The sequence below is a fragment of the Myotis nattereri genome, assembly GCF_964212035.1.
Source record: "Myotis nattereri genome assembly, chromosome: 16".
NCBI lineage: Eukaryota > Metazoa > Chordata > Mammalia > Chiroptera > Vespertilionidae > Myotis > Myotis nattereri.
Window position 1 is genome coordinate 16,964,768 of NC_138091.1, and position 18,113 is coordinate 16,982,880.

General features: G+C 53.3%; 2 protein-coding genes across 3 annotated transcripts; one reads left to right on the forward strand and one right to left on the reverse strand.

Moving 5' to 3' along the window:
• Positions 1 to 48: 48 nt before the first annotated feature.
• ZBTB4 (zinc finger and BTB domain containing 4) lies at positions 49 to 5,613 on the forward strand. The gene is made up of 2 exons (XM_081109658.1): positions 49 to 1,100; positions 1,741 to 5,613. The coding sequence occupies exons 1-2, from the start codon at positions 58 to 60 to the stop codon at positions 3,665 to 3,667; spliced, it is 2,970 nt and encodes a 989-aa protein (XP_080965784.1). The 5' UTR covers positions 49 to 57; the 3' UTR covers positions 3,668 to 5,613.
• A 582-nt stretch (positions 5,614 to 6,195) lies between these two features.
• On the reverse strand, positions 6,196 to 17,153 carry CHRNB1 (cholinergic receptor nicotinic beta 1 subunit). Of its 2 annotated transcripts, XM_081109662.1 has the most exons (11): positions 16,116 to 17,153; positions 15,896 to 16,035; positions 15,325 to 15,369; positions 14,470 to 14,579; positions 14,248 to 14,356; positions 13,725 to 13,872; positions 13,204 to 13,413; positions 10,423 to 10,646; positions 8,971 to 9,152; positions 8,519 to 8,666; positions 7,550 to 8,188 (listed from the first exon to the last, which is right to left on the reverse strand). In XM_081109662.1, the coding sequence occupies exons 1-11, from the start codon at positions 16,180 to 16,182 to the stop codon at positions 8,048 to 8,050; spliced, it is 1,524 nt and encodes a 507-aa protein (XP_080965788.1). In that variant the 5' UTR covers positions 16,183 to 17,153; the 3' UTR covers positions 7,550 to 8,047. The 2 variants fall into 2 exon arrangements, with proteins under 2 accessions (XP_080965787.1, XP_080965788.1); XM_081109661.1 differs by having other exon boundaries at positions 6,196 to 8,666.
• Between the last annotated feature and the right edge of the window lie 960 nt (positions 17,154 to 18,113).

Here is an 18,113-nt window from a genome sequence, read left to right on the forward strand (position 1 = left end):
TCTGCCCAGCCTCTGAGATGCTCCCCTGACTTCTTCTCCTCTGTCTAGGCTGGTGCCATGCCCCCCCCAGCAGAGGTGACGGACCCATCCCATGCCCCCGCTGTCCTGCGCCAGCTCAATGAGCAGCGGCTCCGCGGGCTCTTCTGTGACGTCACCCTCATAGCCGGAGACACCAAGTTTCCCGCTCACCGCAGCGTCCTGGCCGCTTCCAGTCCCTTCTTCAGAGAGGCCCTGCTTGCTTCAGCTCCACTGCCCCTCCCACCAGTTATTGGGGGCTCAGCCCCTAACCCTGCCACCACCACAGCTGCCTCCTCCTCTTCTTCTTCCTCTTCCTCCTCTTCTCCGCCTCCAGCCTCGCCCCCCGCGTCCTCCCCACCCAGGGTCCTAGAGCTGCCAGGGGTCCCAGCAGCGGCCTTCTCTGATGTCCTCAACTTCATCTACAGCGCCCGCCTTGCACTACCTGACGGTGGCGGGGATGGGGCAGCCGTGGCAGAGATTGGAGCTCTGGGGCGGCGCCTGGGCATCTCCCGCCTACAAGGCCTGGGGGAGGGAGGTGATGCCTGGGTGCCTCCTGCCCCAGCCCCCATGGCCACTTCGCAGCCCGAAGAAGACAGCTTTGGGCCTGGGCCTAGGCCAGCCAGGGAGTGGGAGAGTGACAGGGCTGAGGCCCAGGGCCCTGACTCGCAGCCTGCCCTGTCCCGACAGCCCCTGCCCTGTCCCCGATGTGGGAAAAGCTTCATTCACCCCAAGAGGCTCCAGACCCACGAAGCACAGTGCCGCAGGGGGGCCAGCGCGAGGGGCTCTGCGGGGCTGGGAGCCGGGGGCTCTGGCCCGAGTGGCCCCACGGGCGTGGACGCCTCAGCCCTGCCCCCCACCGTGGGCTTCAGAGGTGGCCCGGAGCACGTGGTGAAGGTGGTCGGCGGCCACGTGCTGTATGTGTGCGCGGCCTGTGAGCGCTCCTACGTGACCCTGTCCAGCCTGAAGCGGCACAGCAATGTCCACTCCTGGCGGAGGAAGTACCCCTGCCGCTACTGTGAGAAGGTGTTCGCCCTGGCCGAGTACCGCACCAAGCACGAGGTGTGGCACACCGGGGAGCGCAGGTGAGTGTCTGGGAGGGCGGGGGGTGGGGGCAGTGAGTCAACACCAGCACTCGGGCACCACATGGGCAAGGGAGCGAGTGGGCAGAGCATGGAGCCTAGGACGTCATCCTGAGACTCCTGCTCACCTGCTCTTCATCACTTACCCATCTGCCTCCTTTCAGCCCCAGCTCCTTCTGCTGATACTTATTAGCACCTCTAGGTGCCACGACCCTGCTTGGTGCTGTGAAGACCAAGGAGGAAGGATAAAAGTTACCCTCACAGGAAAAGACTATGCCCATCAGTCGTTATAATATATATTTCCATAATGTGTCCCTGTTCATAAGACATTTCCCCTGTCATTTGAGCTTAAAAGAAGGCCTGGTGAATTAGGCAGGGTGTGTGATTATTCCCAGTTCACAGAGGGAACAGCTGAGGCCCACTGTCTCACAGCTGGGGTGGGACACTGAGCTCGGCAGGACTGGTGTCCCTCCCGAGGCTGGCAGGGTGGGATAAGCAGCAGGAAAGGAGGGTGAGCAGGTGGCTGAGGGAGTTCTAGGTCTGAGTGGAGGGCAGTAGAGGTTATGGGAAGCTGAGGCCCTGGCTTCAGGGCTCCTGACTCAACTGGCTCTGTCCCTACCCTGTTTCCTCTGTCCCGGCCCAGGTACCAGTGCATCTTCTGCTGGGAAACCTTTGTCACTTACTATAACCTGAAGACCCACCAGCGAGCCTTTCACGGTATTAGCCCCGGCCTCCTAGCCAGTGAGAAGACACCCAATGGAGGCTACAAGCCCAAGCTCAATACCCTCAAGCTGTACCGCCTGCTTCCCATGCGGGCAGCCAAGCGACCCTACAAGACCTACAGCCAGGGAGCCCCTGAAGCCCCTCTTTCTCCAAGCCTCAACACACCGGCCCCTACAGCAATGCCAGCCAGCCCACCGCCTGGCCCCCCACCTGCCCCAGAGCCTGGCCCCCCGCCCTCCGTCATCACTTTTGCCCACCCAGCTCCCTCCGTCATTGTTCATGGGGCCAGCAGTAGTGGTGGAACAGGGAGTGGGCTGGCCAACACCGGTGGGGCCCAAGCCGCCTCGGTCATCACTTACACTGCTCCCCCGAGGCCCCCCAAGAAACGTGAGTACCCACCTCCTCCCCCAGTGCCTACGCCCACACCAACCAGCCCAGCCACAGCGGGCAGCCCCGCCACACCTGCAGGGCCTGCCACGGCCACAGAGGAGACCAAAGGCCGCAACCTGCGGGCCGGAAGGACTCTGACCTACATGGCCAAGCCAGCCGGTGGGAGTGGCGGGGACGGGGGTCCTCCCGCAGGGCCTGGCCGGGGGCCTCAGCTTCAGGTGCCCCCTCCACTGTGTCAGATCACTGTGCGAATTGGCGAGGAGGCCATTGTCAAGCGCCGCATCTCAGAAACTGACCTGCGTCCTGGGGAACTGAGTGCAGAGGAAGTGGAGAGTGAGGAGGAGGATGAAGAGGAGGACGAGGAGGAGGAGGAGGAGGAATCGAAGGCTGGCGGGGAGGACCAGCTCTGGAGGCCCTACTACTCGTACAAGCCCAAGCGCAAGGCTGGAGCTGCAGGCGCCGGCGGCGGGGGCAGCGGGATGCCCAGAGGCCGCAGGCCGCCGCGCTGGAGACAGAAGCTGGAGCCGAGGAGCTGGGAGGAGACCCCGGGGGCTGAGGCCCCCACAGGGCGTGCCTGCGGGGAGCGGAGGCACCGCTGCGGGGACTGTGCCCAAACATTCGCTACCCAGAGGAAGCTGCGCAAGCACCAGGAGGCCCACGGTGGGGGCTCCCACAGCTCCCGGGCTGGACGGAGGTCTTCCACGCGCTTCGCCTGCCCTCACTGCGCCAAGGTGTGCAAGACGGCAGCCGCCCTGAGCCGCCATGGGCAGAGGCACGCTGCTGAGAGGCCTGGGGGCACCCCCACACCTGTCATTGCCTACTCCAAGGGCAGCACTGGCACCAGACCCGGGGATGTCAAGGAGGAGGCCCCCCAAGAGATGCAAGTCTCCTCATCCAGCGGGGAGGCCGGTGGCGGGAGTGCTGCGGCGGAGGAAGCGTCTGAGGCCGCCTCGGTCCAGGACCCTGTCATCTCAGGGGGTGAGGAGCTCCCAGTGGTGGCCGGAGGGGGCGCCTATGCATACCCACCTGTGCAGGAGTTCCCACTGGCTCTGATCGGAAGCGGCCGGGAACCTGGTGGTGGCAGGGGAAAGCCTGGCAGTGAGGGGCCCGTGGGGGCCGGGGAGGGGGACCGAATGGAAGGGATAGGAGCTGCCAAAGTCACCTTCTACCCCGAGCCCTACCCCCTCGTCTATGGCCCCCAGCTCCTTGCCGCCTACCCTTACAACTTCAGCAACTTGGCTGCGCTCCCAGTTGCTCTTAACATGGTCCTACCTGATGAGAAGGGTGGGGGAGCCCTTCCGTTCCTACCAGGGGTCTTTGGCTACGCAGTCAATCCTCAAGCAGTACCCCCTACGCCCCCAACTCCGCCTCCCCAAACTCTTCCCCCACCAGTCCCCCCTAAGGGAGAAGGGGAATGGGCAGGGATTGAAGGAACCCAGAAGGGAGATGTGGGGTGAGCTCTGGACCCAGATCTCCCCTTTCACCAGAGGCCACCCTCCCTGAACCCCCCGCCACTACCAGCTCCCTGGCCTCCTTGCCCCTTGGGAGCCCCTCCACACTCTTGTGCAGGGACTTAGGGGCCCCTGGAGCTCAGGGGTCAGGCTGCTTTGTGTGAGATTTAGTTTTCCTATCTCCTGGGAAGGGGTCTTTGGTGGTTCCCCTCTCGGTTCTCCTCCAGGGAATGACCTCCATGAGGGGCAGGGCCAGCTCCCATTCCCTTGGCCAGCCCTCGGGGCAACTGAGCAATATACTTACATGAATCTCTACTCATGGCCCCCACCAGCTCTGAATGTCTAACCCGCCCCCCCATTCGTATTCCTAGGGGGAAACCATCTCTCTTCCCTATGCTCCTCCCTCCTTCTGAAGCGTTCTCTAAGCCCGTGCCCAGATGCTTCCGAGCACATTCCATTCTTGGCCCAGGGCCTGGACCAGACCATTGTGATACCTGACACCCACCCACATGGGAGCTCGGCTTTGGATTCTATCTTCCGGTGGTGGATTTCTGCGTCCCTTTTTCCTTCACGTTAAGATGCCATGCCTTCCTTGGCTTCCATGCCTTTGGATCTTCCATATCCCTCCTCAAACTCCTAGACTCTGGAGATGGCCTCTTCCAGTCCAGGTCAAGGGGGTGTTGGGGAGGAGGGCTACCCATCTGTTTCTTTCCCAGCCCAGGGCAGCACCAATCTTGGTTCTATCTTGACCCCCAAATCCAGTGAGTCCCAGATTCTTCCAAGGCAAAAGAGGTGAGTAGATCACATCTCTTTCTGCCTCTACATATGGCCTCTTCTGGGCTAAGCCAGATTTGGGGGCTAGGAGGGAGGACCTCCATATGGAATGGGGAAGGGAATCTACTTTTTCCCTGTGGTTTTTTTTTTTTTTCTTTCTTTCTTCCTGATGGTTTCTCCCAGACTAGACCAAATAGCCAGAAAAATAATGGGGGTTGGATGGGTGGGTAAGCTCAAGATTTGCACATGACCTCCCATCCTTACCTTTACCCCCATCTTTCCCAGCACCACTTCCCTCACCAATCACTCCAGATGGTTTTGGGGAAACCATACTATTCCCTTGGTGGGCTTTGGGGTATCCCCACCAATTTCCCCTCCAAAATAGCACCTTATACCCCATCTCTGATTCAGTTCCCCACACCCAAAGATCCCAGCCTAGGGATGGGGTGCAGGGACCTTAAATAGTCCCTAATCCCTAATTTGCACTAGTTAACCCTGGTCAGGGTCCCTACGTTTCCTTCCAGTGGGTTGTTGGAGAAACATTTGCTCCTAATTCTCTGATAACAGGGCCTCCCCACTCTGTGATTGGATGAGCATTTCCCATCTGACCCACCTCACCCAAAAACACCCAGCTCATAAGGGGGGAGCCAGTTCTGGGGAGCAAATTTGAAAAATGGGAATTAGAGGAGTGCAGTTTTAGAAAGGGGGAAAGTTGCTATCATCAAAATGGCAGCCTTTTTCCCAGCTACTGTTTTCTGGGGCCAAGATGGCTGCCCTCTCAAAAGACGTTGAAAGGGCAAGATCATGGCTTTTAGAGGGAGGTGAATTTGGGGGAAGGGACAGGAACAGCCTCCTGCCCCTGTTACCCTCCCAGACTACACAAAGGGGGAGGTTCTTGACAGGCTCCCTGAATGTTAACTATTGAGGAGTGTCGCTCCTTCACTACTCCTCTGTCTCTTTGCACTTTTCTTGGTCTTGGCCACAGTCCGAGTGAAGAGTTTTCCTACTGAATGTACCAAGTTCCAATTTTTATGGGAGAAAAAAAAATTTTTTAACAGGGAAAAATGCAAAAAAAAATCACTAAAACGTTCCCACAAATCTTGTTTCTGGCACTTTAGAAAAACTGCGAAAAAAGTACATAATAAAGAATACATATATATATATCTATATCTACACACAGATTATATATATATATACACACACAGCGGAACCACAAGACAGACTGAGGAAGGCCTTGGAGGCAGGGGCAGATGAGATGACAGTCCCCTTATATCCGCAACCTGAACCGCTGAGGCAGAAAGGCACAGGAGATGGAAGGGGTGGAGGATGGACCAGGGAATGGTAATTTCTGCAGGTCACAATTCTGAAACCATTTTGGGAGAACTGAGATTGTAGACGTTTATTTTTTTGAAAATATGGTTTAGGGGAAAGTTTCCAGAATTTGGTGGTTCTGGGCAACAAATGAGATTGTGGCAAAATGGCGAGTAAAAGACATGGGGAACTTGAATATTGTGAATTTCAGATGTTGGAAATTGGGGGTTTTGCAATTTCATCTTTTGAAAAGTATCGTCTTGTCAGTTTGGGCCCTTTCCTCATGTTCCCTGGGAAGAAGGGTGATGGTGGAGTAGGAAGGCCACTGGTTCTGTGCCACAGCACGCGAGATTTAGAATTCTACAGACTCTAGTTCTATATGTAGTGAGGACCCAGATTTAGAGAAATTGACCAATATTTATCTCCGCATTTGTGTGTGTGTCCAACTCTCTAGGCCAATAAACCAACAAGACAAACAAACTGTGCTCTGCAGTGGGATACCAGGTGCAATTATTTGTGTGGTCGGTGGGTCTGGCTGGACAGGGACATGCTGACCTTGTCCCACAGGGACCCTTGGGAGCTGTAGCCCTAGTCTCCCTCTTAGGACAACAACCTCCAGCAACTGAGTTGGTGTGAGGTACTTCATTGTAATTGCAGCAGCCTACTAGGCTCCAGCTGACTTTGGTCTGACCTCCAGGCAGAAACATTAAACTCCGTTCAGTTCACACAGCCTTCTGGGCACAAGATCCTCCTGTCCCAGAAAGGCATTGCCTTAAAGCAGGTGTAACCCTTTCTCCAAATTGGAAGGAAACAGGCACAAAATATGGGATGGCCGTAAGAGACACAACAACCTTTCTTTTTTCTTCCCATTGGCTTCAACTCCTGTCCCCCATGCCCTCCCCTGTATTTTGTCTAGTGTTATGGAGGGATGGGTAAGTAAAATGAGTGAAGCTGGTCAGGTGGGTGAGGGCTTTGAGGAATTGATCAGAGTGGGCAGCCACTAATGAGCTCTTGCAGGTTGCTGCCAACAGGGGAATCAGGCCTGGTGTTACTGTAGGTTTTTAAAATTTTTTCAAGAGGAGCCAGAAATCCACATTTCTCTGTGAAATACCCAAATTTTAAAATTAGCTAACTAATTTAAATTTAGCATTATTCAGGCCAAACCCTAGCCGGTTAGACTCAGTGGATAGAGCGTCGGCCTGTGGACCAAAGGGTCCCAGATTCAGTTCCAGGCAAGGGCATGTACCTTGGTTGCAGGCTTCCCCCCAGACTCCTGGCCTTGGTTGGGGCTTGTGCAGGAGGCAACCAATCGATGTGTTTCTCTAACATCAACATTTCTCTCTGTCATTCCCTCTCTCTTCCACCCTCTCTAAAAATCAATGGAAAAATATCCTCAGGTGAGGATTAAAAAAAAAAAAATTATTCAGGCCAATGCCATGGGCCAAACAAAACACAAGTTTACAACCTCTGATACATACTACATAGTGCTTTTGTTCCCATCTATAATTATAAAATTGTAATATGCTAATTAGAACAGATGTCCTTCAGGATGACCTTCTGGACGAAGCCTGGGCTGCGAGGGAAGACTGGGTGCCAGCAGCCGGGGAAAGGAAGGCCCACTCTTGCACGAATTTCGTGTATTGGGCCTCTAGTCTTCTCATATGATCCTTAGAGTAAGGGGCAGATACTATTATTAGCTCCACTGTACGATTTAGAAACTTAGGGCAGTTTAGTAGCTTGTCCAAAGTTTAAGCACCAAAGCTGGAACTTGAAGATTTTTTAAGTGCGATTTTTCTCCTTTTTACAAATACATCCTTTTAGAAATACTTATCTTAAAGATAATACTTATTTCAAAACATATTACGTTACAGAACGGTAAAAACAAAAATGACCACTAGTCCCAACGTGCAAACATAAGTGCTATTAATTGGTGTATTTCCTTCCAGAAAAAAAGTTCCCTATTTATTCAACAAATGTTAAGCAGGACATGTGCTAGGTGCTGGGGGTACAAGACACAGTTCCTGCACTCATAAGGCTTACAGTCTCATTCTTGCTTTGTTCCTTTTTACTGGGAACCTGGGTGTTGATAGTCAAAAGAGTTTCTTTAAGAAGCCAAAGAGTAAATAAACTGATAGTGCATTTCTGGTGGGCCCAAGGCTTCCGTATGCCCACTCCCACTTAGGTTCTCCCTGGAAACAAAATGACACGACTGGATCCCTAGTGAAGGAGTTAAGAGGCAGAAAGGGAAAGGGCCAAGCTCTCAGTTCAGCTGACCGAGGACTTAGGTCTTGACTCTAGGTCCTAGGGAAAGGGGTTGGGCGGGGGCAAGTGGTATGTGGCGTCCAGGAAGATGACGAGGGTCCCGACACTCGTGAAGATGATGAAGGTCCACAGGAAGAGGCGGTCCACTACCATGGCCACAAATTGCCAGTCTTCCTTCAACTGGGGGTAAGCAGAGAAAACTGCCCCTGAGCTCCAGACCCCAGGGAAGGCCACCCCCCAAGTCCCTGGACCCTGTCCTGGTCCTCCTACAACAGCTCTGAGGTCAGGGCAGGCTGCGAAACTACCAACGATTGGTGACGGTAAAGAACCAGTCAGATTTAAAAAAAAAAAAAAAGGAAAAAAAAAAGGAAAAAAGAACCAGTCGGAAAACAGGGGGCGGGACCAAATGAGGAAGCTTCCAATCAAAAATAGAAACGTAATATTAGAGGCGGAGCCTGAGTTTGAGGGTGGAGCCAAGGCTGTGCCCGGCTCCACCCTCACCGGACTTACCGCATCGTGGTCCTCCTGTTCCTGCAGCTGTCGAGCGATGTAACTGATGGAGGAAACGACCTCCCGTAACTCGGCGGGCAGGCCCACAGCCCGGTTTGGACCATCGATAAATCGCCGTAGATCCAGGGCAGACAATTCAGGCTGGAACCTGGAAGAGGCGGGACCGTTTGGTCAGGTCCCGGGTGCAAAGACACAGCCTGCGTTCGGGCCATAGCCCCCGCCCCAACATCCTGCCCCTTTGCACACGCTCTCAGGCTCTCCCCGCCGGCAGCGGTGACTTCGCCAGCCTCCCGTAATTCCTCCCGTCTCTATGGCGTAGTCTCCCCCTTTCAGCAAAGGGGGCAGCAGCTACTACAACTCCCATGATGCTCAGCATCTTTGGGGAGCTTAGACCGCCTGCCTCCGCACAGACTTCTGGAAATTGTAGTTCTCCCTCTCTGAGTAGGTTCTACCTGTTGGGTTTGGGGAAGAGGAAATCGTTCGGTGGCTTCCGGATGAAGTATTCATCTGTTCCCCGACCCCAGCCACTCCCCGGAGACTCCCTGAGGGCTGCCGCGGGTGGCTCCGGCATCTGGTCTCTCTCAGGCTTGGGCCTCTTCAGGCCCAGGTACAGAGGCAGCTTGTGGATAAAGATCTGCAGAGTAGAAGAGGCGTGCTGGAGGGGGCTCTCATGCTTTTAGGCCAGAAGGGAAACAGCCAGCCACCCCCACACCACATGCCCATTCCTAAGCATGTGCGCATATGTCCCCCAGAGCTCACAGGCAGGGAAAGGCAGCCACGCAGCCTTCAGAAGCTGAGGTGGACGGGAGCCATCCTGACTGGAGAGGGAGGTTATGAGGCTCCACCCTGACAGTGCCTAACCCGAGGATGTTCCCCTGGGACCCAGGATGGGCCGTATTGATGATGAGAGTGTGCGGGGGTTCTTGTCCCAGCATCAAGAAGGGTTCAGGAGTCTGGAGAGGGGGCTGTGGGTAGGTGACATAGGAATCCAGAGACTAATAAAGAGTCCGGAGACGAAATACAATTTTGTAAGGCATTTTGGGGGTCAGAGGAGCTTAGCTAAAGGAGCTAAGTTCTAAGATCTTAAGTCTAAGGCAGCGGTTCTCAACCTGTGGGTCGCGACCCCTTTGGCGGTCGAACGACCCTTTCACAGGGGTCGCCCAAGACCATCCTGCATATCAGATATTTACATTACGATCCATAACAGTAGCAACAATACAGTTATGAAGTAGCAACGAAAATAATTTTATGGTTGGGTCACAACGTGAGGAACGGTATTTAAAGGGCCAGAAGGTTGAGAACCACTGGTAAGGCCTTGGGTTCTCTCATCGTCCCCAGGACCCCATGCTTCTTATTAACACAACTTGTCCTGAGGCGAGACAGAGATATACACTTCAAAGGGTCAGGGTTTGGCACAGAGTCAGTCCATTGTCAGAATGGGGGAATTAGCCTACGGCTGTTCAGGTGTTTGGCCAGTAGGAGGCAATAACATGTAGATGAAGATGCCCTTTAACTGTCTGGCAGCCACAATCAGTTTCCTGTTCAGGTTTGGGGAAATGCCTTTAGCCATTCCCAACAGGTGTCTACATGTGTGACTCAACCCGGTTGAGTCCCCACGTCTCATCAACCTTTTGATGAAACTCTTGAAATTATGACCTGCTGGAATTGGTCTACAGCAAGAGTGTGGGATCTATGAAATGGTCATGATGGGAGGGCAAATGTAACTGTGCAACGTCTGGACACCCAGCAGGCCTTGGCACTTCAACAGTCCATGAAGAGCTGTAGTTCTCCCTCAGTCTGTGAAAGGGAAGGTTGAAGTGGTAGGAGGGAGAAGTCAGACCTGGACAAAAAGCCAAATACTAAGATTAAGAGTCAATACAAGCTAGAGGAGGAGATTCTCTTACCTGACGGACCCAAAGGGGCATTTGGTGGGTGTGAGGTGAGCGATGGTGCAGGTTGAGGACAACAACGCTGAGGATGACTGAGAAAGTGACGAGGACCATGGTAAACATGAGGTACTTAATGATGATGGGGACAGCCAGGGAGGTCTCGGGCACTTTGTCTGCCAGCAGCAACAGGAACACAGTAAGAGTCAGCAGGGCAAAGATTGAGAGCCCCATCTTCTCTCCTTGGGGGGCAGAGGGAAAGGCAGAAGAATTAGGCTTTGCCGGAAGACAATCTCCATGGCATCATTGGTGACCATGTTTCCAGCCCACTCACTCAAGGACAGACTTTTGGAAGGACCAACTGCATGCCAATGATTCCTACATTTATACCTCCAGCCTGGACTTATTCCCTTACACTTATATTCACCTGCCAACTAAACCTCTCCTCAAACTTAACATGTCTAAAACCTAACTCCCTCATCACCAACTCCTCCCATAGTCTTCCCATTTCATAAATAACAACTTCATCTTTCCTGTGGCACAGGCCAGAACCCTTTCAGTCATTCTCAGCTCCCTTCTCTCTCTCGTCCCACATCCGATTCATAGCAAATCCTAATGGCTCTACCTTCAAAATATATTTTATCACATCGACCCCTAACACTCATGTAGGTATAAACCACCATTACCTCACGTCTGAGTTATTATAAAGGCCTCCTCTTTGCTTCATCGTTTACCCATCCCCCCCTCTGTTCTCAAGAGAGCAGCCAGATTGATCTTTTTAAAAATTAAATATTTTTTATTGACTTTTAGAGAGAGAGGAAGGGAGAGAGAGAGAGAAACATCAATTGGCTGCCCCCTGGACACCCCCTACTGGGGATGGAGCCCACAACCTGGGCATGTGCTCTGACCTGGAATAGAGCCAGCAACCTTTGGGTGCACAAGGCGGAGCCCAACCAACTGAGCACCACTGGCCAGTTAAAATGTAAATCAGTCCCTGCCCGCATGGCAGCGTGGCTCAGTGGTTGAGCGTCAACCTATGAACCAGGAGGTCACAATCTGATTAATATGTTACACAGATTAACTCAATTCTAACCTTTACAACAACTCTGTGAGGTAAGTACTGATTACCTTACAGCAAGTGCTCAAAAACAGCAACGACAACACCACCACTTACATAGCATTTACTGGGTATGCTCATGAACTCACGTGATCCTCAAAATAATCCTATTCTGTAGGAACAACCACTGTCCTTGTTTCTAGATTAGGAAACTGGAGACACATAGAGATTAAGGAATTTGCACAAGGTTACTCTTACTATATTATGCTGCCTCCTAGAGAAATGTTGGCTACTACTGCCAAGAGAAATAGGAGTTTAAGAGACTAGTTAGGTGGCCCAGCAGGTGTGGCTCAGTGGTTGAATGTTGACCTATGAACCAGGAGGTCATGTCTTTCTCTCCCTCTCCCTTCCTCTCTGAAATAAAAAAAAAAAATTAAAAATTAAAAAAGAAAAGAAAAAGAATAGTAGCCCAGGAACCAAGAGGTCACTGGTTCGATTCCCTGTCAGGGCACACGCCTGGGTTGCAGGCTCAATCCCTAGTAGGGGGCATGCAGGAGGCAGCCAATCCATGATGTTTCTCTCCAATTGATGTTTCTATCTCTCTATCCTTCTCCCTTCCCCTCTCTCTCTAAAAATAAAGACATATTTTAAAAAAGAGAGAGAGCCCTAGCTGGTTTGACTCAGTGGATAGAGCATTGGCCTGAGGACTGAAGGGTCCCAGGTTGGATTCTAGTCAAGGGCACATGCCTGTGTTGCGGGCTCGACCCCCAGTAGGGGGCGTGCAAGAGGCAGCCGTTCAATGATTCTCATCATTAATGTTTCTAATCTCTCTCTCTCCCTGTCCCTTTCTCTCTGAAATCAATAAAAAAATAAAATAAAATATAAAAATATATAGAGAGACCAGTAGGTGTCTAAAAAGTGAAGGAAGGAGGATACAAAGAATGAGGACAGGGAACAGGAGAGTTGTCTAAATCTGAGAGATTGTTGGCCAGAGGAGTAGAGGTTTCGAGGATGAGATACTAGGATTCTGAAGTATGCAGAATTTACTGGGTGAAAAGAAGTGAGCAACAGAAGACAGGCAGAGCCTGAGGCTGGAGGAAAAATCTGGATCCAGATAAAAAAGCTCTGGTTGCCCTAACCGGTTTGGCTCAGTGGATAGAGTGTCGGCCTGTGGACTGAAGGGTCTCAGGTTCGATTCCGGTCAAGGGCATATGCCTTGGTTGCGGGCACATCCCCAGTAGGGGCTGTGCAGGAGGCAGCTGATGGATGTTTCTCTCTCATCGATGTTTCTAACTCTCTATCTCTCTCCCTTCCTCTCTGTAAAAAATCAATAAAATATATTTTTTTAAAAAAATAAATAAATAAAAAGGCTCTGGTTGAAGAGAAAACCTGAGTGAGATTGCTGAAGCACAATCCGTGCTGGCTTGACAGGAAAACCTTGCCTGGATTAACGATGGAGAGGAAGAAGCTGAGCTCCTGGTAAAAATGGGGGCTGGGCCTGACCAGTGTGGCTCAGTGGTAGAGTGTCAACCCAGGAACCAAGAGGTCGAGGTTTGATTCCAGTCAGGGCACATACCTGGGTTTCAGGCTCCATCTCCAGTAGGGGGTGTGCAGGAGGAAGCTGGTCAATGATTCTCTCTCATCATTGATGTTTCTATCCCTCTCTCCCTCATCCTTCCTCTCTCTGATATCAATTAAAACAACAACAACAAACACGAGTGCTGGGGCCGCTTCTCCCTTACCTGCATCTGGCGGCAGGTAGAAGACGAAGATGGCCAGGAGAGTGATGAGGATGCATGGGGCAATGACATTGACCAGGTAGAAGAGCGGTTTCCGGCGAATGATGAGGTAGAAGGTGACTTCTTGATGCTGTCCCTCTCCCGCTCCCCTAGGATCCCCTGGAGGCTGGATTAGCCGAGAGGGCTTGTGGATAATCTCCCATTGGCCATTCTCTTGGTGAAGGGGAAGAAGAACAGGAGAAGGGGACACAGGTGTGGGGCCTGGTCCTTGCTGGTGCCGGTTATGGCTTGCTCTACCACATTCTAGAGCAGTGGAGGCTGATGCGATAAGGGGTTAGCTGTGAACACTAGGATGGACAGCCCATCATTAATAAACTGAAGTAAGTCTTAGCACAACGTAGCTAGTCATACCTATCTTGCTGACACCACAGGTTTGTATTGGCATTGCTGATGGAGTATATTTACCAGCCTGTTAGAAACCGGAAGCCATAACAGTCATAGATGTGGGATCCAGGCCCACTCACCAATGAAGGTCCCTTCATGAATGTCCACTTCCTGCCGTTCCTGCCCATCCCGGCCCACACCAGTGTGCAGGCTGACCTCTGAGCTGTCATAGCTATAGGAACGAAACACCATGGTGCAGTTCTGCCAGTCAAAGGGGAAGTAGGTGACCTGAATGGAAGGAGGAGTCACTAGAGCTGGCCGAGAACTGGTCAGGGCTGGGGGAGTTAGGGCGATCACAGGGCAGGCAGGGGTCATAGAATATGGAGCACCAGGAAGATGAGGGCCACCAGGAGCGGTCACAGGGAAGTGGGGGTCACAAAGGAATTGGAAGGTTATGGGGGGGGGGCAGGGGCAATGGAGGGGAGTTACTGAGGAAGACTGGAAGTCAATGAAAGTGAGCAATGAAACAATGGAAAATCAGGCGGTTAAGAGAGATGTGAGGGTCAGGAGGGGTAACGGAGGAGGGAGGGGTGGGAGTCAGGCTATCTGAGAGAGGGAGGGTTTCTACGAGCGCCTGGAGTTCCCCGGGTGGAGCCCAGAGACCTGGATGCTGCAGCTACTGCGATAGTTGCCAGGGGGCTTCCAGCGCACGGAGCCATCGGAGGTTACCACGACGTTAATGTCCAGCGCGACGTCAAAATTGCCGTCATTGCTGCGGGGAAGGCATCTGCTCAGGTGGGACCAGGCCCCGCCCTCCGGCTGCCGCGCCCTCCCAGAGGCCTCGGCCCCCCCACAACCCAGCACCCCGTCCTGGAAAGACCCTACTTGTTCAGTAGCACCACGTCTGGGAGCCACACGGATCCAGCCGTGATGCGCAGTAAATCGATGCCTTCGTACTCGGCGGGGTCCCAGCTCAGCCTGTAGTCATTCCACTCCTAGGAAAGCAGAGGCCGAGGGGGGCTGTCAGGGGCTGGAGGCTGGGGGGAACCTTGGAAGGTCCGAGGGAAGCGCGCAGTGAGCGCGAGGGTGGGGGGCAGCGCAGGTGTGGGTGAGATTCCGGAGCCGGAGTTCTGGTTCCGGCTCCCCCTGCACTGGCTCGGACTCCAGCAGCTGATTCCCCTTCCCTCGCAACGGGTCCCAATTTTTTAGTCCGTAACAACGAAGACGTCGCACTAGCTATCCTCTAAAACAGTGGTTTCCAAACGGCAGTTCGAGACCCGTTCGTGGGTCAGGAATCAAATTAGGGGCCCCCAAATAGTTCAAAAAAATTAGAATGAAAAAAATGCACGAAGTACAACTCCCGCAGTAAAGATGGCATTGTTTCCCGAAGCTTCTGTTTCAGTTTGTTTTTAACATATTTTATTGATTTTTAATAGAGAGGAAGGGAGAGGGATAGAGAGTTAGAAACATCGATGAGAGAGATGTTGGGGGATGTGCCCGCAACCAAGGGATGTACCCTTGGCCGGAATCGAACCTGGGACCCTTCAGTCCGCAGGCCGACGCTCTATCCACTGAGCCAAACCGGTCAGGGCTGTTTCAGTTTTAAATGTGTTTTCTTTTTTGTTTGTTTGTTTCTTGTTTTAGTTCATAATGAAAAAATTATTTTTGACTGGGCCGGACATTCGAGGACATTTGTAAAGGCAGCGGGACACCCTTTCCCATCCCGGGGGGTCTCCGTACCAGGTCTAAGTACACCTTTGTGCTCATCTCCTCATCCTTCTCGTTCTAGAAGGGAAAAGTTTAAAAGGTAGAGGTTATATAAGTGGAGATAAATGAGGGGGTTCGGCGGTCCAGCTCTCCCTGGAAACTCCCCGCTTTTTCTGAGTCCCACCCGCTCGGGCCCAAGCCCCGCCTCTACCTCCGAAACTTCCTGCGGCCTCTACTGTCAGTCAATTCCCCCGCAAGTCCCGCCCCAGGAGCCCCACCCCAGCTCCAAAGTCCGACCCTGAAACTCCGCCCGCTGCTGATTGACGCGACCAGCACCAAGCTCCGCCCAGCCTGTGACCCCGCCTCAAGGCCCGCCTCCCAGTCCGCCCATCAGCCCCGGTTCCACTCCAAGATCCGTCCGCAGGCGGGTTCATCCCCGCACCCGGCCTGTCCAGCGGTCACGCCGATGTCCACCCAGGCTCTGCTAGCGACCGGTCCATCTCTCAGCCTCGTCCCGCCCCCGTCGTCCCTCGGTCCGGCCCTACCGATAGCCACGCCCCCAGCCCGCGGGCGAGCCTGACCTCCACCGCCCGTGCGTCCTCACCAGGCTGATGAGCTGCGCCAGTTGGAGACCAATGCTGACCCTAACGCGGTCTCCGACCTCGCGCGCAGGCCGCACCGAGCTGTCATAGCCCGAGAAAAGTTTCCCGCGGAGCCGGCCTTCTGCCTCCGAGCCGCGGGCGCCTGGAGGAGGGCAGTCAGTGAAGCAGGTGCCCGGCCATGACCTCTGGCCCCGTCACTGTCCCTCTGAAGCCCAGACTTACCCGGGGCGAACGGCGCCCCCAGCAGCAGCAGCAGCAGCAGCAGCAGCAGCAGCGCTCCTAGGGTCATAGCCCGGCCGCGTCCAGTGAGTTCGCTCAGTGAGCCACCGGGATGGCCAGGGCAGGGGAAGTGACGAGGCGTCCAAGAATGTGCACCTGTTGTTGGGGGGCAGCCGCCAGCCCACCCGCCCCGCCCCTGGGACTTGATCCCGCCCCGAACAACTGCCAGTGCACGCCACCCACGGATAACAGACAACACATCCGTTGTATAAATCTTCTTTATGTGAGAATGCAGGGAGTGGACCCTGGCCCCCCCCTCCCCCCCCCAGCAGAGCCAGGACACGGTGGGGCCCGGGCGGGGTCTATGTGGGGGAGGGAAGCATCAACGGCTCTGGCCCTCCCTTTAGGCCTCCCCAGTCCCCCCTGCCCAGGTCTGAGGCTGCCCAGAGCCCACCTCCTAGTTCACTAGTGAGTTCCGGATCTTTTCCAGGCCTGCCCCTAGCTCTCCGTGGTTGTTTTTTCAGAAGAATCTAGTCAGGCCCTTGTTTGGTACCTAACACACAGCTGAGGTTATAAAGCTGTCAAGTAAAGCAAGTTCTATTCAGGTAGAAGCTCTGGGGTTATATGAGTTCTGGAACCCAAGAGAGGCCCTCACCCTCCTTGTCCTGACTTAGGAGAGAGTGGTGGGACTTATTGCTGAATTGGGGTATCTTCACTGGGATGGTCAAGTCTATATCATGTTTTTTATTATTATTGGGGGTGACACTGGTTAACAAAATTATACAGGTTTCAGGTGCACAATTCTACAACACATCATCTGTATACTGTAAGGTCTATGTCATATTCTTCTTATTCTAGACCCATTTCCCTAAAGACCTCAGCTTTAGAGGGGATCTGGGAGGAATTCTTGCTGAGGTAGCTGTGTTCATGTCCCCCAAACCCAGACACAGGTCCAATTAAGTCATGATTTTGACCCCTTCCCCATCCTAGCTCCCCCATAATGAGCCATGGATTCCTTCTAAAACTCCTCAGCCCTTCCTCAGATTTATTTCCCTGGGCCCCAGCTGAATTAAACTGCATGTAAAAATAAGGTTAGCATTCTCTAGGAGGAAGAGTATGATTTTTAGAAAATTATCTATGTAAAACAAGTAGTTCTTAATTCATCCAGGACTTAATTCTTTTTGAATAATAGCTGGGTCCTTCCCAGAACTCATTCTTAATAGGTATCACTAGAGAAGTTGGGAGGATGGGTCTACTAGAACTTACTCTAGAGCAATAATATGGCTATATAGGCCCCAGTTCCATCCTGGAGGGAAGGGTGGAGAGTCGTGGTCTATATTCTAGAGCTGAGGTTCAGAAGGAAGTATGGCTCCATATGTGTCTAGAACACCATGCTCTAGTATTGGGTATCTCTGGGATAAAAAAAGTTAAACCTGTAGTAATCTGAGACTGGCCCCAATTCAGGCCAAGGCCAAGAGCTGGACAGGGCTCAAATCCAGCCTCTCTCTACTTGGAAGCACGGGGTCTGTCTGGGTTGAGGAAGCCTGGTGGATCCAGCACAGAGCCTTAGAGCAGAAGTGGCCCTGGCTGAGGTGCCTGGTGTTGCAGAACCTGTTCAGAACAAGGCAGAAGGTGGAGGAGGGAAAGGACACTAACCCTGAGCTCCAGTAGATCTATAAATCTATGGCTCAGAGGCCATGAAAAGGGCTCCAGGAACTGGCTGAGCCGGGGGAGGGGAGTATTGGAGTCCTGTTCTCTGTTTGGAAACCCCCAGTGCCATCTTAGGAAAAGGCTTTGCGGGGGGCGGGGGGGGGGGATAAGTGTGGAAGGAAAGAAGTGATCCGCCAGGACATTTTCGGACATCCACCTCTAAGGTCCAAGCATCTAAGGGTTTCAGCAGTTCCTAGGCTCTCTCAGGGTAGAGCACCTGGTGGGACCTGGCTGCTCAGGGCATGAGTATGGCAGCTGGGGTGAGAGCAGGTCCAGGAGCAGGGCTGGGAG

What these genes read in the sequence shown, in the direction of transcription:
- ZBTB4 (XM_081109658.1), top strand. Translation starts at nt 58, where the DNA reads ATGCCCCCCCCAGCAGAGGTGACGGACCCATCCCATGCCCCCGCTGTC. An exon ending in TGGCACACCGGGGAGCGCAG is followed by an intron (nt 1,101 to 1,740) that starts GTGAGTGTCTGG and finishes GTCCCGGCCCAG; the next exon opens with GTACCAGTGCATCTTCTGCT.
- CHRNB1 (XM_081109661.1), bottom strand. Translation starts at nt 16,182, where the DNA reads ATGACCCTAGGAGCGCTGCTGCTGCTGCTGCTGCTGCTGCTGCTGCTG. An exon ending in TCATGAAGGGACCTTCATTG is followed by an intron (nt 13,414 to 13,724) that starts GTGAGTGGGCCT and finishes CCCTTCACCAAG; the next exon opens with AGAATGGCCAATGGGAGATT. An exon ending in TGCCCCTTTGGGTCCGTCAG is followed by an intron (nt 9,153 to 10,422) that starts GTAAGAGAATCT and finishes TCTACTCTGCAG; the next exon opens with ATCTTTATCCACAAGCTGCC.